This window comes from Rana temporaria, chromosome 7 (genome assembly GCF_905171775.1).
Source record: "Rana temporaria chromosome 7, aRanTem1.1, whole genome shotgun sequence".
NCBI classification, from domain to species: domain Eukaryota; kingdom Metazoa; phylum Chordata; class Amphibia; order Anura; family Ranidae; genus Rana; species Rana temporaria.
This window is the reverse complement of record NC_053495.1, coordinates 77,254,883-77,279,421: the sequence shown is the minus strand read 5'-3', so window position 1 is coordinate 77,279,421 and position 24,539 is coordinate 77,254,883. Positions and strand designations below refer to the sequence as shown.

Below are 24,539 nucleotides of genomic sequence, written 5' to 3'. Positions count from 1 at the left end.
TAGACCTCCTCTGTAACTCTGAACTGGTAACCTGTAAAAAAAAAATCAAGCATCGCCTATGGTTATTTTTATGTCCCGAAGTTTGGCGCCATTCCATGAGTGTGTGCAATATTAAAGCGTGACAAGTTAGGTATCTATTTACTCGGTGTAACATCATCTTTCACATTATCCCTAAAAATTGGGCTAACTTTACTGTTTTGTTATTTTTTAATTCATGAACCGTGTTTTTTTTGGGCCAAAAAAAAGGCGTTAGAAAAATTATTGCGCAAATACTGTTGGAAATCAAATAAAAAATGACAGCCACTTTATTCCCTAGGGTGTCTGCTAAAAAAATATATATATAATGTTTGGGGGTCCTGAGTAATTTCCCAGGAAATAAATATAATTTTTACATGGAGGAGAGAAGTGCCAGAATAGGCGCGGTATGGAAGTGGTTAAAGTGAAATAATAAAAGTGAAATATTCCTTTAAATTTCATACAGGGGGGAGGGGGGGTACACGCATGTTTCCCGTGCTTAGAACTGTCCCTGTACAAAATGTCATTTCTGAAGTGAAAAAAAAAGTAATTTTAAAGTACTCATGGCTATAAAGAATACAGTCATTGCTCATTAAAAAAAAATTTATGGGGGTCCCCCAAATTAAATTACCAGGCCCTTCAGGTCTGGAATGGATATTAAGGGGAACCCCGCCGTAAAAACAAAAAAAAATGGCATGGGGTCCCCCCAAATATCCATACCAGGCCCTTCAGGTCTGGTGTGGATTTTACGGGGAACTCCACCCCAAATAAAAAAAAATGGCGTGGAGTCCCCCTAAAAATCCACACCAGACCCTTATCCGAGCACGTTAACCTGGCCGGCCGCAGAAAAGAGGGGGGGGACAGAGTGCGCCCCCCCTCTCCTAAACCGCATCAGGCAACATGCCCTCAACATGGGGAGGATGTGCCCATGTTGATGGGGACAAGGGCCTCATCCCCACAACCCTTGCCCGGTGGTTGTGGGGGTCTGTGGGCAGGGGGCTTATCAGAATCTGGAAGACCCCTTTAACAAAGGGGACCCCCAGATCCCGGCCCCCCCCTGTGTGAAATGGTAATGGGGTACATTGTACCTCTACCACTTCACCAAAAAATGTGACAAAAGTGTGAAAAATGACAGTAGCCGATTTTTGACAAATCTTTTAAAAAAAATCTTCTTTCCGCGGTTTTTCTTCTTCTTTCATTCGGGTTTCTTCCTCTGCTTCTTTCTTGGGTCTTCTTGTCCACATCTTGCCCGACGTCTTCTATCTTCTTCTCCGTTCCTTCTTCCTTCTCGTCCAACATCTTCTTGTTCTTCTGGGCGCTGCGCTTGAAATTGAAGACCCCGCTGTGTTCCGCTTCTGAGACACCTCCCCCCTCTGACGCCCCAGGTAAACTCATATGAAAGTCTGCGTGTGGTATATGTGCGTCAGAGGGGGGCGGGGTCACATGAGCGTCACACGGCGGGAACTTCAATTGAAAGCTCGTCTGCATAGTGCGGCGGCTTCTTCTTCTCCGTACGGCGCGCTTGCAATTGAATTCCCCCGCCGTGTGATGCTCTGTGACCCCGCCCCCCTCTGACGCACATGACCTTCTAATGAGTTTACTTGTGAAGTCAGAGGGGGGCGGGTCCCAGGAGCGGGACACGGCGGCTAATTCAATTTCAAGCGCTGCGTCCGGGGAAGAAAAAGAGGTGGACCTGAAGGGCCTGGTATGGATATTTGCGGGGAACTGCACGTCTTTTTTTTTTTTTTTCGGCGGGGTTCCCCTTAATATCCATTCCAGACCTGAAGGGCCTGGTAATTTAATTTGGGGGACAGAAACGCAGTTGGTGTCACTGCACGTTTGCTGTTACATAGCACCTGAACGCAGTTGGTGTCACTGCGCGTGTGCTGTTACATAGCACCTGAACGCAGTTGGTGTCACTGCACGTTTGCTGTTACATAGCACCTGAACGCAGTTGATGTCACTGCACGTTTGCTGTTACATAGCACCTGAACGCAGTTGGTGTCACTGCGCATGTGCTGTTACATAGCACCTAAACGCAGTTGGTGTCACTGCGCGTGTGCTGTTTAATAGCACCTAAACGCAGTTGGTGTCACTGCGCGTGTGCTGTTTAATAGCACCTAAACGCAGTTGGTGTCACTGCGCGTGTGCTGTTTAATAGCACCTGAACGCAGTTGGTGTCACTGCGCGTGTGCTGTTTAGTAGCACCTGAATGCAGTTGGTGTCACTGCGAGTGTGCTATTACATAGCACCTGAACGCAGTTGGTGTCACTGCACGTTTGCTGTTTAATAGCACCTAAACGCAGTTGGTGTCACTGCACGTGTGCTGTTACATAGCACCTGAACGCAGTTGGTGTCACTGCACGTTTGCTGTTACATAGCACCTGAACGCAGTTGGTGTCACTGCGCGTGTGCTGTTACATAGCACCTGAACGCAGTTGGTGTCACTGCACGTTTGCTGTTACATAGCACCTGAACGCAGTTGATGTCACTGCACGTTTGCTGTTACATAGCACCTGAACGCAGTTGATGTCACTGCACGTTTGCTGTTACATAGCACCTGAACGCAGTTGGTGTCACTGCGCGTGTGCTGTTACATAGCACCTGAACGCAGTTGGTGTCACTGCACGTTTGCTGTTACATAGCACCTGAACGCAGTTGGTGTCACTGCACGTTTGCTGTTACATAGCACCTGAACGCAGTTGGTGTCACTGCACGTTTGCTGTTACATAGCACCTGAACGCAGTTGGTGTCACTGCACGTTTGCTGTTACATAGCACCTGAATGCAGTTGGTGTCACTGCACGTTTGCTATTACATAGCACCTGAACGCAGTTGGTGTCACTGCACGTTTGCTGTTACATAGCACCTAAACGCAGTTGGTGTCACTGCATGTTTGCTGTTTAATAGCACCTAAATGCAGTTGGTGTCACGGCACGTTTGCTGTTTAATAGCACCTGAACGCAGTTGGTGTCACTGCACGTTTGCTGTTACATAGCACCTGAACGCAGTTGGTGTCACTGCACATTTGCTGTTACATAGCACCTGAACGCAGTTGGTGTCACTGCACGTTTGCTGTTACATAGCACCTGAACGCAGTTGGTGTCACTGCACGCTTGCTGTTACATAGCACTTAAACGCAGTTGGTGTCACTGCATGTTTGCTGTTACATAGCACCTAAACGCAGTTGGTGTCACTGCACGTTTGCTGTTTAATAGCACCTAAACGCAGTTGGTGTCACTGCACGTTTGCTGTTACATAGCACCTAAACGCAGTTGGTGTCACTGCGCGTGTGCTGTTTAATAGCACCTAAACACAGTTGGTGTCACTGCACGTTTGCTGTTTAATAGCACCTAAACGCAGTTGGTGTCACTGCACGTGTGCTGTTTAATAGCACCTAAACGCAGTTGGTGTCACTGCACGTTTGCTGTTTAATAGCACCTAAACACAGTTGGTGTCACTGCACAATTGCTGTTACATGGCACCTGAACGCAGTTGGTGTCACTGCACGTTTGCTGTTACATAGCACCTGAACGCAGTTGGTGTCACTGCACGTTTGCTGTTTAATAGCACCTAAACGCAATTGGTGTCACTGCACGTTTGCTGTTACATAGCACCTGAACGCAGTTGGTGTCACTGCGCGTGTGCTGTTTAATATCACCTAAACCCATTAATATGTCTGGAAGGACAACAAAGAGAGGCAGAGAGTCACGAGGGCAAGCAGGCTCTGCATCTAGAGGTAACGCTGGTGGTGGATGCGGTGCATCCTCTTCAGCACGTGGCCGTGGCCGCTCGTCCTTCTTTTCGGGAGCTGGCTGTGTTGAGCCTCAACATGCAGAGAAATTAGTGGAGTGGATGACCAAGCCGTCCTCATCCTCCTCGTCCTCTCTCGCACAGACTGATCGTAGTTTGTCTGGCAAAGCAGCTGCCAAGGTGTCCTCTTCCCTCTGCACAATGGCATCACACAATCCTTCCCTAGTCCCACCATGTTCTCCTGAGGAGTCCCCCAAACTGTTTCAACACAGTGTTGGGTACATGCTGCACGAAGATGCGCAGCGTTTTGAAGGCTCCGATGACAGAACACAGATAGAGGAAGGCATTGATGTGAGCCCAGGGAGAGGGGGTAGCGGAGAGGGACAGCAATCTGGCAGTGATGTTCCCCCAGCTGGAGCATACTGCCAGGTTTTCGACAGTGATGAGGAGGGAGGGGATGATGAGGTCACTGACTCTACGTGGGTGCCTGATAGGAGAGAGGAGGAGGAGGAGTAGGACGAGGCACAGGCACATCTCCAAAGAGGCAGGATGCCATCCAGGGGTCAGCTTAAGGGCAGCACGCCAACTGCATTACGTGGCACATCTTCGCTTGTGCATGGCGCTGCTGTGTCTCAACAGTACAGCAAAAGTTCTTTGGTGTGTGCCTTTTTTGAAACATGTCCATTAGATCTTACCTTTGCTATTTGCAACATATGTCTCAAGCGTATCTCGCGTGGCCAAAACATCACCCGCTTGGGCACCACATGCTTGTCCAGACATATGTCGAGCTGCCATGCAGCTAGTTGGCAAGCATACCAGAAAGCCCCACACCAAAGACCAAAGCTGACCTCCCCTTGCCCTTCTGTGACCTCCAACCCCACTAGACCCCCAGTCCTCTCTGAAGCCTGCACTGAAGGTGTAGAAATAGGTGTGTCACAACCTATTAGTGGTAGTACATGCGGGCAATCTACTGATAGTACCAGACAAATTTCCCTGCCCCAGCTGCTGCAGCGCCGAAAGAAGTACGCTCCCAGCCATCCACATGCCCAGCGGTTGAATGCTAGCTTAGCAAAATTGCTAGCACTTCAACTGCTACCTTTTCAGTTGGTAGATTCTGCCCCCTTCCGTGAGTTTGTGGAATGTGCAGTACCTCAGTGGCAAGTACCTAAACGCCACTTTTTCTCACGGAAGGCGATTCCGACTATCTACCGGCATGTGGAAGGCAATGTCCATGCCTCGCTGGACAAGGCGGTTAGTGGTAAGGTGCATCTTACCGCTGACTCATGGTCCAGCAGGCATGGACAGGGACGTTACCTGTCTTTTACGGCCCATTGGGTGACTCTGCTGGCAGCTGGGAAGGACGCAGGGCAAGGTACAGTAGTTTTGGAGGTTGTTCCGCCACCACGCCTCCAAAACACTACTACTGTTTGTGACACACCTCTCTCCTCCACCCCCTCCTCTTCTTCTTCCTCTGTGGCCTCTTCCTGTGGTGATGTTTCCTCAGAACCAGCCATACTACGTAGGCGTATGAGGGGCTGCACAGGAATGCAGGCCAAGAGATGCCATGCGGTGCTAAAGCTGGTGTGCTTGGGATACAGGAGCCACACTGGGGAAGAGGTTCTTTCAGCTCTGCAGGGGCAGGCTCAGAGGTGGTTGACGCCACACCAGCTGAAGCCTGGAATGATGGTCAGCGATAATGGCACCAACCTCCTCTCTGCCCTGCGACAGGGAAAACTCACCCATGTGCCCTGTTTTGCGCATGTCCTGAATTTGGTAGTGCAGCGGTTCTTGGACAGGTACCCAGGCTTACAGGATGTCCTGAAGCAGGCCAGGTAAGTCTGTGTGCATTTCCGTAGGTCATATAATGCCACTGCTCGGCTGACAGACCTCCAAAGGGAATACAACCTGCCCAAGAACCGCCTAATCTGTGACATGCCCACCAGATAGAACTCTACGTTGGCCATGCTGCAGCGGCTGCACACGCAGCAGAGGGCCATCAATGAGTACCTGTGCCAATATGGTAGCATAACAGGGTCAGGGGAGCTTGGTTTTTTTTCACAACGCCAGTGGGCCTTGATCAGGGATGCATGCACTGTCCTGTCACCATTTGAGGAGGCCACGAGGATGGTGAGCAGTGACAGTGCATGCATTAGTGAGACTGTCCCTCTTATTCACATGTTGGAGCACACGCTACGTGGAATAATGGACAGGGCCCTTGAGGCAGAACAGAGGGAGGAAGAGGAGGACTTCCTTACCTCTCAAGGCCCCCCTTATCCAGACACTGTTCCTGCTTGCCCACCTAGCACACAGGAAGAGGAGGAGGAGGAGGAGGAGGATGATTGTATCAGCAGCATGGAGGTGGAGCCTAGCACTCAGCATCAACAGCAGCAGTCTTCAAGGGATCATTTACAGTCCCAAGGAACACGTGGAATTTAACGTGGCTGGGATGAGGTGGCTGTGGATCCTGTCGTCCTCAGTGACCCAGAGGACTGTGCCTCGAATGCCTCTGCAAACCTACGCTGCATGGCCTCCCTGATCCTGCAAAGCCTGCGTAAGGATCCTTGTGTACGTGCTATCAAGGAGAGGGATCATTACTGGCTGGCAACTCTCCTTGATCCACGTTACAAGAGCAAGGTAGCGGACCTTATGTTGCCATCGCACAGGGAGCAGAAGATGAAACTTCTGCGTGAGGCCTTGCAGAAGGGTCTGTGCAATGCGCTCCCAGAACCGGGGGGATTATCAAAACCTGTCCCTGGACAACGTCTTGCTGAGGCTTCGGTGAGTCAGAGAAGGAGCGGTGGAGAAGGTGGCCGTCTGACCGATGCGTTCAGACAATTTTTTAGTCCGCAGCCCCAAGGTCTGAACGGTTCCATCAACCATCGCCAGCGTCTGGTTTACATGGTCCGGGAATACCTAGGGGCAAGATCTGACTTGGACACCTTCCCCACCAAAAATCCTCTGGCTTACTGGGTCTTGAGGATGGATCACTGGCCAGAGCTTGCACAGTACGCAATTGAGCTACTGGCTTGCCCTGCATCCAGTGTTCTTTCAGAACGCACATTCAGTGCTGCTGGAGGCTTTGTGACCGATCACAGGGTGCGCCTCTCCACTGACTCTGTTGATCGACTGACCTTCATCAAAATGAATCAGACTTGGATCAACACCAGCTACCAATCACCTGATGCTGATGTAAGGCCTCATACACACGGCCGAGGAACTTGACGTGCCAAACACATCGAGTTCCTCGGCGAGTTCAGCCCTGAAGCCGCCGAGGAGCTCGGCGGGCCGAGAGCTCCCATAGAACAACGAGAAAATAGAGAACATGTTCTCTATTTTCTCGACGAGTTCCTCGGCGGCTCCATCGGGCCGAAAGTGTACACACGACAGAGTTTCTCAGCAGAATCAGGCTCTGACCGAGTTTCTCGCCGAATTCTGCCGAGAAACTCTGTCGTGTGTACGAGGCCTTACTGAATAAGAATTTTTTGTTGAAATGTCAGATCCCTTTGAGACTGCGTATGCTGATGCTGAGTGACTGTCCTGTTATGCTGCTGATGGAATATCCTTCTCCTCCTCACTTTTCATTCTGATAGCTAGTAAGATATTTTGTGTTTCTGGGCTCCGCCACCAGTGCCTAAGGCACAATTTTTCTGCCCCTGTTTAACAGGGGCGTATAATAACAATTTTTGATGCAATACTTTGCACGTGGCTCATTGTTGTGCTCCAATTACAGTTATTGGGAGGGGTTGCAGTGTTGCGTTGTGCCTACGGACAAATTTTTATGCCCCTGTGTAACAGGGGCGTCTAATAAAAAATTTTGATGCAATACTTTGCACGTGGCTCCTTGTTGTGCTCCAATTACAGTTATTGGGAGGGGTTGCAGTGTTGTGTTGTGCCTAAGGCCTAATTTTTGTGCCCCTCCCAATAACTGTAATTGGAGCACAACAAGGAGCCACGTGCAAAGTATTGCATCAAAAAATGTTATTAGATGCCCCTGTTACACACAGGGGCATCTAATAACATTTTTTGATGCAATACTTTGCACGTGGCTCCTTGTTGTGCTCCAATTACAGTTATTGGGAGGGGTTGCAGTGTTGTGTTGTGCCTAAGGCCTAATTGTTGTGCCCCTGTGTAACAGGGGCATCTAATAACATTTTTTGATGCAATACTTTGCATGTGGCTCCTTGTTGTGCTCCAATTACAGTTATTGGGAGGGGTTGCAGTGTTGTGTTGTGCCTAAGGCCTAATTTTTGTCCCCCTGTGTAACAGGGGCGTCTAATAACAATTTTTGATGCAATACTTTGCACGTGGCTCCTTGTTGTGCTCCAATTACAGTTATTGGGAGGGGTTGCAGTGTTGTGTTGTGCCTAGTGCCTAGTACACACAAGAGGATTTATCCGCGGAAACGGTCCTCCGGACCGTTTCCGCGGATAAATCCTCTGGCGGATTTTGATCTCCTGGTTGTACTAACCAGGAGATCAAAATCCCCGCGGAATTCCATCCGCGGTGAAGCGTCGCGCCGTCGCCGCGATGATGACGTGGCGACGTACGTGACGCGGTGATATAAGGACTTCCACGCATGCGTCGAATCATTACGACGCATGCGGGGGATGGATTCGGACGGATTGATCCGGTGAGTCTGTACAGACCAGCGGATCAATCCGTTGGAATGGATTCCAGCGGATAGATTTCTTAGCATGTTAGGAAATTTTTATCCGCTGGAAATCCATCCCCGGGGACAAAAATCCGCGGAAACAGATCCGCTGGATTGTACACACAGGGAATCTATCCGCTGAAACCGGTCAGCGGATCAATTTCAGCGGATCGATCCTCTCGTGTGTACGGGGCCTAGGGCACAATTTTTGTGCCCCTGTTTAACAGGGGCGTCTAATAACAATTTTTGATGCAATACTTTGCACATGGTTTTTTGTTGCGCTCCAATTACAGTATGTTTGAGGGGTGCCCTTTTTTCTACAATTTTGCTTTCACAAAAAAATAATGGCCCCCCACCACCCCTAAAATAATTGAGATATTGTGCCACACAGCACGTGCGCAAGCAGTATTAAATTACTTTTTTCTTATAATAATTTCATCTTGTGCAGGGACATTTATAAACACGTGCCACTACTATAGACACACAGCAGGTGTGATATTTAAAGGAAATTTTCATTTTTTTTCCCACTTTAAGCATCATTAAAATCGCTGCTCCGGAAAAAACGGCCGTTTTTAAAACTTTTTTTTCCATTGATACATGTTCCCTGGGGCAAGACCCGGGTTCTGAAAGACTTTTTCCAACATTAAATTTAATATTGGTCTTTAAAATGAGCGTTTTTGAATTTGAACGTTCGAGTCCCATAGACTTCAATGGGGTTCTAAATGTTCGCGCGAACCCGCGGTCTGTTCGAACGTTCTGGTGCGAACCGAAGCCAGGTATGTTCGGCTCATCCCTAATCACCAGTGACCCTAATACAGTGATCAGTGCCAATACTGTACACTACTGCTGGGAAGGGACTAACATTTATTAATTAGATATAGACAAAATAAACCACAGCGCACAAGGGGAAAAAATATCAATCCTGCAGCAGCTAACTTAAATCTCCAATCTTCCAGGAGTATTCACCATGAAATTATTCAAGTCAAATGTATAATTTAAGTAGCGCTCGCACTTAATTTATAAAAGGTACAGTCATGGGCATCCGCAAAAGTTTTTTTCAGGGGGGGCATCATTTTAAGGTCATCCATGCTCCACCCCCTTTTGACAATGTCATGAAGTGGAGGGGCTTAGCCCTAACTCACAAGTACTTATTTTTAAAGGGGAAACTGCAGACTTTATTCCAGGCGTGTGCTATGTACAGGGTGCAGATTCCAGACGTGTGCTATGTACAGGGTGCAGATTCCAGATGTGTGCTATGTACAGGGTGCAGATTCACCGTGTGTGCTATGCCAGTATGCAATGAGCGGCTGTGGATAACCCGCCCCCTCCTCTGTTGTATAACGCAGAGCTGTGCAAAACCTGTGCGCATGCCTAAGGCGGACACCTTGCCAATCCCTGAATCCAGGGGGGGGGGGGCACATGTTACTTGTTCCACTCTAAAAAACAGGTAGAATATGTAACATGCTCCTGAAGGTGAACTTATTTTTTAATTTAGGGTTTGAGTGTCAGTATCTCTGGCTGTCATAAACTAGGTAATCATAGGTTAAACTGTGTTTTCATTGGTTTGGTCAGTCTAACAATGCATATTTGTGTTGCTTTTACAGAAAAATGGACTTATAATTTCAAAGAGAAGATTTAAACGCAACGAAGAAAAAAAAGGTGTCACTGATTCCACAGATGTTACAGAAGTTAAAGGTAGCTTCTTAATTTCTTCCTATACATAAATTATTATATAAAAGTAGTACTATTAATAAAGATAAAATATGTTCCTGTATGCTTTTTGTTCACTAATGTTTATTAAAAGCAGGACAGCCATCAGAAATTTTGGGGCCCCTTACACAGCTTTAGGGCTGCCCCCCCACCCATGCCTGACCACCAACATTCCCCAGGGCACACCCACTGGCCATCCCACCAAATCCACCCACTGGCAATCCAACAAGTCCTTCAGTGTACAAACTATTATTTGAAAACTCTTACAACTTAATATATGAAAATGAAAACTGTATTCTAAGTCATTCAGCAAAGGGACATCCCCATAATTTCAGTAAAGGGATGGCCCAATCCAGCAAAGAGACATCTCCATATATTCAGCAAAGATGGTTCAATGCAGTAAAGAGACAGACCCATATATTCAGCAAAGAGACACCCCAATCCAGCAAAGAGGCTTCCTCATATATTCAGCAAAGAGACATCCCCATATATTCAGCAAAAATACATCCTAATCCAGGAAATAGACAGCCCAATCCAGCAAAGAGATGTCCCAATAGAGCAAAGAGACAGCCCAATCCAGCAAAGAGACAGCCCTATCCAGCAAAGAGATATCACCATATATTTAGCAAAGAGGCATCCAAATTCAGCAAAGAAATAGCCCAATCCAGCAAAGATATGTCCCAATATAGCAAATAGACAGCCCAATCCAGAAAAGAGACATCCCCATATAGTAAATAGATGGTCCAATCCAGCAAAGAGACATCCCCATATATTCTCCCCACAACCCTTGCACGGTGGATGTGGGGGTCTGCGGGGGTGGGCTTATCAGAATCTGGAAGCCCCTTTAACAAGGGGGCCCCTTGATCCCGGCCCCCCTATGTAAATTGGTAAGGGGTACATTGTACCTCTCCTATTTCACTCAAAAAAGCAGTGAAATGTGACAAAAGACAATAGACGTCGGTGGCCATGCCCCGTAGTTATATAATGTGCGCTATAGAACCAGACAGATCGGCTGGCTGCAGCGTCGGAGGAGGTTTGTTTTCATGTTCAGCGAGAGTGGAGGAGGAGAAAGACCAGAGGATGGATCGGGGGAAGAACAAGCAGGAGGAAGATGGAGACAGAAGCGGGGGAAAGAAGAAGCTGGAGGAAGAAGGGGAAAACCAAAGGAAGACCGTAGGAAGATGGAGGCAGAAGCGGGGGAAAGAAGAAGGCGACATTTTTAATAAAGGAATTGTCAAAACATCTCTATTTGTCTTTTGTCACATTTTTTGGGGGTGAAATGGTAGAGGTACAATGTACCCCTTACCAATTCACATAGGGGGGCTGGGATCTGGGACCCCCCTTGTTAAAGGGGGTTTCCAGATTCCGATAACCCCCCCGCAGACCGCCACAACCACCCGGCAAGGGTTGTGAGGATGAGGCCCTTGTCCCCATCAACATGGGGACAAGGTGCTTTGGGGGGACCCCAAAGCACCCCCCCTTATGTTGAGGGCATGTGGCTTGGTATGGTTCAGGAGGGGGGTGCGCTCTTTCGCCCCCCTCTTTTCCTGTGACCTGCCAGGTTGCATGCTCGGATAAGGGTCTGATATGGATTTTGGGAGGACCCCCACGCCATTGTTTTTTAAATTTTGGCACAGGGTTCCCCTTAAAATCCATACCAGACCTGAAGGGCCTGGTATGGATTTTGAAAAAGAGAAACACACATAGGAGAGATGTAGGTGCTGCGAACCCCAGTATAAATGAAAAAAGAACGGTTTTCCCCAGTGGGGCTTTGGACAGCAATATAAATGTGATCGAAGAATTGGTTATCGAATAATAGTATAAAACATGTTTACTTATTTGAGGATTGTTGAATGTCACAATTAAGTTAAAATAAATAAAACATGTAAAACGGTCTGGCCAGATAAAATCCTGCATATTCCAATATTACCATACATGCACAATGTAAAACAAGATTGCATAGCAAATATATGTAGGTGTAAATCCCCAACGCGTTTCGACCATAGAGTGGTCATCTTCAGGGGGATCGTTGACTCTAAGAGACATATAAAATAACTTCAATATTCAAAACATCGCCCACCACCCCCCATACAAGGGGAAGGAGCCCGACCCTGTGGGCTTACAAGAAGCTAAACTGGTGACGCCCGCCAGAGGGCAGGAGAAGACGGGAGAAGCGGCACCTGCAACAAGTTCCCAAATTAATGACCGTATATTGAATAAAGAGATAGGGTAAGTTAGCTCTTAGCTGTGTTGCAAGAGTACTAAATACATTATATGTATTAGATATATGGACAAGCTGCAATCTTATCTATAAATGTATACGCATCAAGGTGTCCTAGGGTTATAAGTATGGTAGGTCAATGTAAAATAAATGATGATGATACTTGAATCATGAGTGAAAAAATTAGTAGTGAAAGACCTAAAAAAAAAATTAGGAGGCTGTAACCATGATGGTTGCAGGATGCCAACGGCAGGGTGAAGCTCTGGTCGGCGGGCAGGACAGGAGCGCCCCTCCGCCAACCGGGGCATAGCGGGGAAAGCGGAAAAATTCCACACCCCCCACCCTGCCGTGAAGCACAAAAGGACCAGAGTCCGACCCCCCAGGGGGGGACAGGGGCAGCACAGATATGCCATGATCCAACGGTTAATAGACTGTAATAAAGGCATAATGTAATAGAATGAACCATGATAGTGGTACATACTAGTTATACCAAAAAATCTTAGTGGGTTAAATGATAACAAATGGTATTATATTAATCTTATAATTTATGCAGAAACCATGCGTTGGTCCTGAAATCCCCAATCTCTGCATATAAAGGATCTCCAACGAGTATTAATGTGGAGGATACTGCAGAAAAGGAATCCAATTATTTAAATTGGTCCTAATGCATAGGGAAGGGAAAAGATATGTGTGCAATCTGATTCCCAAATTGAATGGTGTGTGGCCTATTGAGACTAGCATAGATCACCAATTCAATTGTATTATTATAGTTAAACTTATTTTTAGAATATGCAGGGATCATAGGGACTGGAAGAACAACACAAAACTCCTGTCTTATCTTTCATGTGTGGTGAGGTGTTTAGCCCCCAATATTATATGAAAAAGAGAAACACACATAGGAGAGATGTAGGTGTTGCGAACCCCGGTATAAATGAAAAATGAACGGTTTTCCCCAGTGGGGGTTTGGACAGCAATATGAATGTGATCGAAGGAATTGTTTATCGAATAATAGTATAAAACTTATTTGAGGATTGTCGAATGTCACAATTAAGTTACAATAAATAAAACATGTAAAATGGTCTGGCCAGATAAAATCCTGCATATTCCAATATTACCATACATGCACAATGTAAAACAAGATTGCATAGCAAATATATGTAGGTGTAAATCCCAGACGCATTTCGACCATAGAGTGGTTATCTTCAGGGGGATCGTTGACTATAAGAGACATATAAAATAACTTCAATATTCAAAACATATAATCATACATTACAATAAAAGTATGGCATGGCGATATAGTTACCGCTTAAAAATGGAGTAGACGGTTGCATGGCCAGGAATGTCAGGAAACCGTGGAGAAATCCGGAGGATCGTGTCATCGCCCACCACCCCCCATACAAAGGGAAGGAGCCCGACCCTGTGGGCTTACAAGAAGCCACATCGGTGACGCCTGCCAGAGGGCAGGAGAGGACGGGAGAAGCGGCACCTGCAACAAGTTCCCAAATTAATGACCATATATTGAATAAAGAGATGGTGGATAGGACACAATGTCATTTTTTTTACATTTTGGCATGGAGTTCCCCTTAAAGTCCAGATCCAAAGGGCCTGGTATGCTCTGGGGGGGGGGGACCTTACGCAATTTTTTTCCCTTGATTTTTGAATAGCTGGATTTTTGGAATTCAACACCATAATGTTATTCAATAACAATAATTTGAAGAGTTAAAATGATGGAATAAACCAAACTGATGTGCATTCGCTAATTATGCTGCTGAGTACAATGTACGTTTTCAGGAGGTGATACCATTGGTGGAATTCAAACCCATGGTATGAATCTTTGAAGGTAGCAGGGCATACCACTATGGAGCTGAGCACATTTCTACATAGAAAATACTATTACTAATGTTTTGAATCTTTTTATTCTATACACTGTTTTGCATTTGAGGCATTAATATTATGGTACCAACCATAATCATGTGCCATTGGCTATTGGGTAGGGGCGAGCTGAATACAAGTTCGGTTCGTACCAGAACTTGCGAAAAGGTGAAAAATTTGTGCGAACACTGTGAGGCCTTGTACACACGGCCAGACATGTACGATGAAAACGGTCCGCGGACTACTTTTTTTCTGAAGTCGGATTCCGTATTAAGGCTGGGTTCACACTGGTGTGACACGACAGCCGTCCTACTTTGGATTGCCCTGCGACTTGAAGCCAACATAGGTCCGACTTTCAATGAACTCTGGGGATCCGACTTGGATCCCCGCCAATGCCAGGCACTGTGTTTGGTATAAATCTTGAGGGGAAACCCCACGCCAAATTTTCAATAAATGGGTTTCCCCTCCAAGAGCATACAGGCCCTTGGGTCTCGTATGGATTTTAAGGGGAACCCCTATTCTAGAAAAGAATAATAGAATAAAATATAATATATATTACATTTTATTCTATTCGGTTCTATTGTTTTTCTAGTCTATTCTTTTTTATTATTTTATATTCTATTTTAATCTTTTCTATTTTAATTCAAATTCATTATATACAAAATTTTAGTTTCGATGGTTATATATATATAGATTATATTTTTTCTGTTCTATTCTATTGTTTTTCTATACTATTCTTTTTTATTATTTTCTATTCAAATCTTTTCTATATGAAATTCGAATTTCGGAACATGGTTATATATATATATATGTATGTATGTATGTATGTATGTATGTATGTATGTATGTATGTGTATATATATATATGTGTGTATATATATCTATATATATATATTTTTTTTTTATTATTTATTTATTTATTTATATATATAAAACCATCTCTTGAAATTCGAATTTCATATAGAATTATTTTGAATTTGAATAGAAAAGAATAGAATAGAAAAACAATAGAACAGAATAAAATAGAAATATATATTATCGCCCAGATTCTCAAAGAAGTTCCGCCGGCGTATCTCAAGATGCGCGGCGTAAGTTTATATATACGCCGGCGTATCTATGCGCCATACCCACAGAACCAGATACGCCTGAAAATAGGCTTCTTCCGACCGACGTAACTTTTCTACGCCGGCGTAGCGTGGGCGCATATTTACGCTGGGCGCATCTGGTGCTCACATTGATTTTGTATTCAAATATGCAAATGAGGGAGATACGCCGATTCCCGAACGTACGTACGCCCGACGCAGGCTACGCGCGGTGCGCGTAAGCTGTACGTCCGGCCTAAAGTTACCCCTCATAAAGCAGGGGGAACTTTGCACCAGACGTGTGCAGGTCAGCTGGAGAGCAGATTCAGCAGCACCGTTACTGACGAGCTGAGCAACCACACTTGCAGGACAACACATCCGTATGCCAACATGCCAGGGGCAGGCATGGTCATAGCACTACTAGTGTGTGCCCAGGCACAGGAGAGGATATACCGAACGCGTATGAACGTCTTTGGCATGGGGGATTCGGAGGTGTATCGCATCTTCAGATTCAACACTGATGCCATCCTGGAATTAGCCACAACCCTGCATGATGACATCACCAGCCAGACACACTGCTCACATGCAGTGCAGCCACTGGTCAAGGTACTGGCAACACTGCATTTCCTCGCCAGTGGATCTTTTCAGCATACAAGTGGAGTTGTGGCTGGGATGTCACAAACCAGTATGAGCAGATGTGTGCACCAGGTTGTCCCCGCAATCCTCAGACGCATGTCCCACCACATTATCAGACCGACCCACAAGGCAATGGCGGATTTTGTCAGAATTGCAGGATTCCCACGCACCGTGGGGGCCATTGATTGCACCCATGTGGCACTACGGCCCCCCCCCCCTGTGCCACAGAGCACATATACCGCAATCGGAAGCACTGGCATTCCATCAACGTACAGGTGATAGTCGATGCCCAGCTACAGCTACATATACCGTCAAAGCACCATCCCAACAGAATTTGAACAGAACATGTACCGGGACAGCTGGCTGGTTGGTGAGTAACATGGGAATCAGGCATGACTGTCCGACCCCATGATGCAGACATCACGAGTAGGGATGAGCTTTGTGTTCGACTCGAACGTATGTTCGACTCGAACATCGTCTGTTCGTACGTTCAACGTATTTCGAACAAAACGGGTCGTTCGCACCAAATTCGAGTGACGCGCGTGTCGGCCCATAATTCACTGCGGCGTTGCACGCTGATGATTGGTCAAGCATGCACCATGACCCTGCATGCTTGGCCAATCGCAAAAAACGAAGAACAATAATTGGCCAAAGCCAGGGTGGCTTTGGCCAATTATGGCTCAGGGGGTTTAGTACACCCCCCACATTATATAAGGCTGCCTGCAAGGCGGCCTCATGTAGTGTGTTCCGGCTTTGTTAAAGACAAGTCAGACAGTCAGTTAGAGAGAGAGAGAGGGATAGATACACAGGGGCTGATTTACCAAGCCTTTGCTCCATGACACATGGAGCAAAGCCAGGCGTAGCAGCCGTTTTGACATTTACTAAAGAAATACGCTGCCAGTGCAGTGTATTTCCTTATTTACTATAATGCCTAGTACGTCCAGGAGAGGGCGCATGGTGCGCCTGTATAGATCTGGCGTACGGCATTTAGAAATGTAAATAGACGGGGTTTGGGCGGGAGTTTATTAGGGGGAGATGTGAGGTGAAGTGGGGAGGTGTAGTGACATGTGTTTTTTTAAGTTACCCGGGCCGAATTGAAAGTGAAAGTGTTTTTAGTGAAATCGAGCGCCGTGCGCCGCAAGTAGGAATAAACCTCCGGGAGGTTTATTTGTATACTGCGCATGCGTGTGGGGCAAATACGTCCTTTCACGCACGCCGACTCACTATGCAGGGAAATTCTTGGTAAATACCAAGCAGCGTAGCAGCCTTTGCACGGCTAGAGTCGGGGCTCGTGAAAGGCTGACCTGTTTTCAGCTTGCGCTGACCATGAAGGGGAACTCCGCGCCAAATTTCAAAGCAAAAACCGGCGCGAGTTTCCCTCCAGGTGCATACCAGGCTCTTAGGCTTGGTCTGGAACGTAAGGGGTTAAACCCGCTCCGAAAACCAGCGTGGGGTACCCCCCAGATCCAGACCAAGCCCTTATCCCAAGCATGCAGTCTGGCCGGACGGGAATGGGGGTGGGGATGAGCGAGCGCCCCCCCTCCTGAGCCGCACCAGACCGCATGCCCTCAACATGGGGGAGTGTGTGCTTTGGGGGAGGGGGGCACTGCCCCCTCACCCCAAAGCACTCTTGTCCCCATGTCGATAGGGACAAGAGCCTCTTCCCAACAACCCTTGCCGTTGGTTGTCGGGGTATGCAGGCGGGGGGGTTATCGGAATCTGCGAGCCCCCTTTAATAAGGGTACATCGTACCCCTACCCATTCACCTGGGGGGGAAATGTAAAGAAAAAAAACACACCACACAGATTTTTAAAATAATTTATTAGTCAGCTCCGGGGCCCCCCTTTCTTCTTTAAGCTCTTTCACAAGGGGGGTGTCTTCTCTCCCGGTCTTCTCTCTTCCGCCGGGGCCCTGGCCTTCGCCGATTTCTGCCGGGGGAGGGCGCCATCCCTCAGTCTTCTCCGGTGCCTTCTGCCGGGGCCCCCCCAACCCCTTTAAGCTCTTTTACATTAGGGGGGGCTTTGCCGATTTCTGCCGGGGGAGGACGCCTTCCCCCGGTCTTTCCGGGGGCCTTCCGCCGGGGCCCCGGTCTTCTTCCTCGTTTTCTGCCGGGGGTGCGCCAACTCCCCCGGTCTTTTCTCTGCTGTCTTGTCATTCCCTCTTCTGCCTGTCTCCTCCGTGGAGCCCAGGGCTTTCTTTCCGCTTTCTTCTCTGTTCCCTCTTCTGCCTGTCTCCTCCGGGGGGGCAGGGCTTTCTTCAATGTTCCCTCTTCTGCCTGTCTCCTCCGGGGGGACAGGGCTTCGCTCGGTGCCTTCTTCCTTCTTCTTCTTCTTCACGACGAGGTCTCCGGCTCTAATGCCGTCTGAGTGGTGCGCATCGACTTATATAGGCATAGGGCGTGGTCACCGGGTGATGCCACCCTGCGACCCCAACCTCTGTGACATCACATTCCCGGGGCATGACATGACATCACCCGGTGACCACGCCCTATGCCTATATAAGTTGACGCGGTCCGCTCAGATGCCATAACAGCGGCAGAGCTTGTCGTGTCAACATCGAATGCAAGAGAAGAAGGCACCGAGAGAAGCCCTGTCCCCCGGAGGAGACAGGCAGAAGAGGGAACAGAGAAGAAAGCCCTGCCCCCTAGGAGGAGACAGGCAGAAGAGGGAACAGAGAAGAAAACGGAAAGAAAGCCCTGGGCTCCACAGAGGAGACAGGCAGAAGAGGGAACGACAAGACAGCAGAGAAAAGACCTGGGGAGTTGGCGCACCCCTGGCAGAAAACGAGGAAGAAGACCGGGGCCCCAGCGGAAGGCACCGGAAAGACCGGGGGAAGGCGCCCTCCCCCGGCAGAAATCGGCGAAGCCTGGTTCCCCCCCCCAATGTAAAAGAGCTCAAAGGGGTTGGGGGGCACCGGAGAAAACCGAGGGATGGCGCCCTCCCCCGGCAGAAATCGGCGAAGGCCAGGGCCCCGGCGGAAGAGAGAAGACCGGGAGAGAAGACACCCCCCTTGTGAAAGAGCTTAAAGAAGAAAGGTGGGGGCTCCAGAGCTGACTAATAAATTATTTTAAAAATCTGTGTGGTGTGTTTTTTTTACTTTACATTTTTCCCCCAGGTGAATGGGTAGGGGTACGATGTACCCCATACTCATTTACATAGGGTGGGGGGCCGGCATCTGGGGCCCCCTTATTAAAGGGGGCTCCCAGATTCCGATAAGCCCCCGCCCGCATACCCCGACAACCAACGGCTAGGGTTGTCAGGAAGAGGCTCTTGTCTCTATCGACATGGGGACAAAAGTGCTTTGGGGTAGGGGGGCAGTTCCCCCCTCCCCCAAAGCACACACTCCCCCATGTTGAGGGCATGCGGTCTGGTACGGCTCAGGAGGGGGGGGGGCGCTCGCTCGTCCCCACCCCCATTCCTGTCCGGCCAGACTGCGTGCTTGGGATAAGGGCTTGGTCTGGATCTGGGGGGAACCCCACGCTGGTTTTTGGCGCGGGTTTAACCCCTTATGTTCCAGACCAAGCCTAAGAGCCTGGTATGCACCTGGAGTGCAATCCACGTTTTTTTTTATTTGGTCTGGAGATTTTTTATTAAAACGTCGACCAAAAATGTAAACAATAGACAAAATAAACAAAGTAACATAAAACAAACAACAACCATAGAACCATCATACCACCGACCTCCACCCTCCAAAAAAATAACCGCAAAAAAAAAACACACAACAACATTAGAACGGGTATTTACAACAGGCTCACGGGTACAAGAAAAAGTCTTTATAGTCCATCAAAAAAAAAACTTGTCCAGATCATTGCCAATAAAAAAAAAAAAAAAAAAAACAACTTAAAACGGCTCACTGGTACAGTAGGGAAATATTAAAGTCCATAGAAACCACTACTGTCCAGATCCTTGCCAACCCACAACACACCCCACCACCATAACAACAAATACCTACAACTCACGTATGAGCGAGAACATGATAATCAGACATGTCTGTAGCCTTATTCAAAAATAAGCTATAAACAAAATCTAAGGGGGGTGAGAAAGAAAAGTTGCCCCTACCCATGGAGAGGGGCAGGGGCATGGCCTAAGGGGGCTGGAAGAGGAACCCCCTCCATAAATGGGCGCTCCTCTCAGGCCCGACCCTACCCCTATCCAGATCCCGCACCTTCACCAATTCCCGAAAGATGTCACCCACCACCTCATGCACAGACAGGATTTTGTCCCTAGTGGACACCAAACACCGAGTGTGCCAAGTGTAGTAAAGCACAACTACGCTGACTAAATAAAGTGACGATAACTCAAAACCCCTGCGGACCCCGAAGTCACCATACACTCGCTCAGCATAGGTCAGGGCCGGAAGGCGGGGGTAGCCAATGGCACCCCCTACCCCCGTAAGAACCTCCACGTTGAAGGGACATTGGACTAGAATATGGTCCATGGTCTCCAATGTCCCTCCACATTCCCTTCGGGGACAGCCCCTGTCCCCTAGGTTCAGATACTTGAGATTTGCACGGACGTACAGTCGTCCATGGAACGACCTCCATGCAAGATCCCAAAATTTATTTGGAATTCTGGAAGAATTCAAGAGGGCTAACCCCTCCGTGAGGACCCTCTTAGGACAGTCCCTTACAGACAGGGGCTTCAAAATGTCTGAGGCCATGACCCTCGGGTACAGCTCACGCCGACCCAGAGAGCCCACTTCAAGGGCAGTTATCGGCCACTGCCTCAGTACCTTCAATGCCAGGGGGACGTAAGACGGGAGATACCCATGCGATCTCCTCAGATCGCCTGGCCTCCCCCCCTCCCCCCACTCCCTCAAGAACAGCAAGAGCCAGTCCTTGCATGAACATTCCCACCAGGAAGGCGCGGGTCAACCAAGCCCCGGTCCAGACCCCGTGCTCAGCAAGGTTCTTCCTCAGGGGGGTCTGCAACTGCCCGTACCTCCCAAGCCAGGTGGCAATGTCCTCCGGAGGGAGCGACTCATTCCTCACCAGGATGGTGATGTTCTTAACCTCCTCCTGCCTGAAGATGGGAATGAGCCTGTACCTCTTCCAAGGGTCAACGCCCCTCACCAACCCAAAGCTGGTGATGAAGCGTTCCATACACACGGGAGTGACAAAACTTATATCAAACTCCCGTGTGTTGGTGGGATGGATGACAGCAAAAAGGTCACCCACCCCAAAACCCAAGGAGAGAACCAGGCCCACCACCTCACCTCGGACGGGGCAGGGGTCCGGACCCTCGTACCGAAGCTGGATAACATTCCTACGCCTCCTCTCTGGACCACCTGTACCCCTCGTCCACGCCGACCCCTGCGTCCTCTCCTGGTCAGCAGGGGGGGCGCGGAAATTCACTGCCGGTGGTGTTGCACCCACCCCCGCTGAACTACCCTGACCACCCTGACCCACCACCCTTGGCCTGACTACAGGCTCCTCCCCCCCTGGGGCCACAGCAGAGGGGGGTACCTCCCCCACCAAACTCCCCCACCCAGACCCCTCTGCGACCTCACCAGCCCCTTGGGACTCAACCCGCACACTTGTCTCTGGGGGGATGCCCCCCTGGGACCCCTCCAGCTGACGGATAAAATCATATGCAGCACTGTCCACCGGGAGGGGCCCCACCTGACAATCCCCCCACCCCGCCTGTGCCGCTGGAAGCCCTTCAGGGCTGGTGTCCATAGGGACCTGGGGGGTAGGCAGCTTACCCTCCATACCGTCGTGCCGGGGGTGCCTAGAGGTGCTTCTTGCAATAACCGGGACTGGGCACCCCTGCACCCCCGGCCCATCACCCCCCAGGTCCACTCCCGTGCTGGTGATACCAGCCGAAAATTCACTGGAAGTCACTTCCGGCCGCGGGGGTCACTTCCGGTTCGCGGGGGGGGGGGGGGGGCCCTTCCGGTCCCAGAGTGCTGGATGGAGGCTGGCCACATCCCCCTTCCCTGAAAAGGGGCTGGTCTCTACAGGGGAATGTGGCCTTAGCCACTCCCCCTCCCTCAGCTGGCACCATCTTGACCATGCTGCATTGTATGGTGTTCCCTGATTTTGGTCTTACTTGCACACTCCCACCATGCTTCAACCCCTCTCCTTGTTGTTTAATAGTAGCAGGAGCAAGCTCCACTGCTTGTTGGTGGGTCATGGGGGTCTCTACATGGCGGGGGGTTACCGCAGCATGGTCACCTGGTAGCCTGGGCAGGATGACCTGCAAACGCTGGGGGGTTCCCCCCAGTGGTGCTTTGGCCCGGCGACCTCCTGGATCATTGGGCCCCTCGAGGTTAGCCACACCCCCAGTCCCTTCCATGGACTGGGAGCCCGACTCCCGGGGGCCCTCCCCAGGTTTTATGGTCTTACTGGGCCCCACACCACCGGAGCTTACACCCCCCTCCACACTAGTCCCAGGCTCCTCTGGCTTCCCCAGCTTCTGGGAGGGTTGGGACCTTGACCGCCCGCTCCTCCTCACCGCCTGGCTTCCTTCCTTGCTTGCCTGCTGGAGGGTCTTCCCGAGCTCTTCTAGGAAGCTCACCTCTCCAGCCCCACATTCAAAAAAACCTTCCAAATACCCCCATATCTCCTTCACCTCTAGCCTCAGGGTGTTGATGGACCCCCTGTACTTCGACCTCTTGCTATTGGAGCACCTGTGCCTCTTGCTCCTCAGGCCTGCGAGAGTTTTTTCCACGCAGGCCTGGGATATCCTCACCAGCAGGGATTTGATCTTATCCCGCCTCTTCCTAGCTTTTGCCTCCGTCTCACCTGGTTGGGGAGCGGTCCAATCAGAAAGTCCTTCCTGGGTCCCTAGGAAGAGACAGTCCTCCCTGCTGATGGTGGTGGTGCTCTGGCTGGAGGGCAGGTGCTGCTGGTTCTTCCGAAGGCCGGAGGCAGGTCCCTCTCCTGGGCTGAGGGAGGCCATCCCTCCCCTCTTCCAGGGCCAGGGGCTGGGGGCTGGGGCCGGGGCTGGGGTTGGAGGCTGGTCCTGGGGGCTGGATCTCTGGAACACAGGAGCTCAGGAAACAGGTCTTCTCACTGCTCCAGCAGGAAGTGAAATGAACAAAGTAGGAGGAGCTGGAACCGGTTTGGTCTGGAGATTTTTTTATTTAAACTTCGACCAAAAATTTAAACAATAGACAAAATAAACAAAGTAACATAAAACAAACAACAAACATAATATCATCCCTCCACCCTCCAAGAAAATAACTGAAAAAAAAAAAACACAACAACATTAAAACGGGTATTTACAACAGGCTCACTGGTACAAGAAAAAGTCTTTATAGTCCATCAAAAAAAAAAAAAGCTTGTCCAGATCATTGCCAATAAAAAGAACAAACCAACTTAAAACGGCTCACTGGTACAGTAGGGAAATATTAAAGTCCATAGAAACCACTACTGTCCAGATCATCGCCAACCCACAACACACCTCACCAACATAACAACAAATACCTACAACTCCCGTATGAGCGAGAACATGATAATCAGATATTTCTGTAGCCTTATTTCAAAAATAAACTATAAACAAAATCTAAGGGGGATGATAAAGGAAAGTTGCCCCTACCCATGGAGAGGGGCAGGGTCATGGCCTAAGGGGGCTGGAAGAGGAACCCCCTCCATAAATGGGCGCTCCTCTCAGGCCCGACCCTACCCCTCTGCAGATCCCGCACCTTCACCAATACCCGAAAGATGTCACCCACCACCTCATGCACAGACAGGATTTTGTCCCTAGTGGACACCAAACACCGAGCGTGCCAAGTGTAGTAAAGCACAACTACGCTGACTAAATAAAGTGACGATAACTCGAAACCCCTCCGGACCCCGAAGTCACCATACACTCGCTCAGCATAGGTCAGGGCCGGAAGACGGGGGTAGCCAATGGCACCCCCTACCCCCGTAAGAACCTCCATGTTGAAGGGACATTGGACCAGAAAATGGTCCATGGTCTCCAATGTCCCTCCACATTCCCATCGGGGACAGCCCCTGTCCCCTAGGTTTAGATATTTGAGATTTGCACGGACGTACAGTCGTCCATGGAACGACCTCCATGCAAGATCCCCAAATTTATTTGGAATTCTGGAAGAATTCAAGAGGGCTAACCCCTCCGTGAGGACCCTCTCAGGACAGTCCCTTAAAGACAGGGGCTTCAAAATGTCCGAGGCCATGACCCTCAGGTACAGCTCACGCCGACCCAGAGAGCCCACCTCAAGGGCAGTTATCCGCCACTGCCTCAGTACCTTCAATGCCAGGGGGACGTAAGACGGGAGATACCCATGCGATCTCCTCAGATCGCCGGGCCTCCCCCCACTCCTTCAAGAACAGCAAGAGCCAGTCCTTGCATGAACATTCCCACCAGGAAGGCGCGTCCACAAAGATGGACTGCAAGTTGTACTTTACAAAAACGATGATGAAGAACACCACCGGGTTGACCATGTCCAACCCTCCTTGCCTTCGCTGGCGGTATGTGACCTGCCTCTTGATCAGGTTCAGTCTGTTTCCCCACAACAGCAGGAAGAACAGACCATAGACCCGAGCATAGAGAGATGCTGGCAAAAGACACACGTAGCTCACAAAGAGAAACTCAGGCAATAAGTACGTCTTGACCAAGCATACCCTTTCCCTC

At 49.2% G+C, this 24,539-nt stretch overlaps 1 protein-coding gene across 1 annotated transcript in view; it reads left to right on the top strand.

The window, feature by feature from the left end:
- Positions 1–24,539, top strand: part of OGN (osteoglycin) — a 515,507-nt gene that overhangs the window by 123,197 nt on the left and 367,771 nt on the right. Inside the window, exon 2 of the mRNA XM_040359589.1 lies at positions 10,023–10,113. Within this exon, the coding sequence (XP_040215523.1) occupies positions 10,023–10,113 (91 nt within the window). The remainder of the gene's footprint in view (positions 1–10,022; positions 10,114–24,539) is intronic.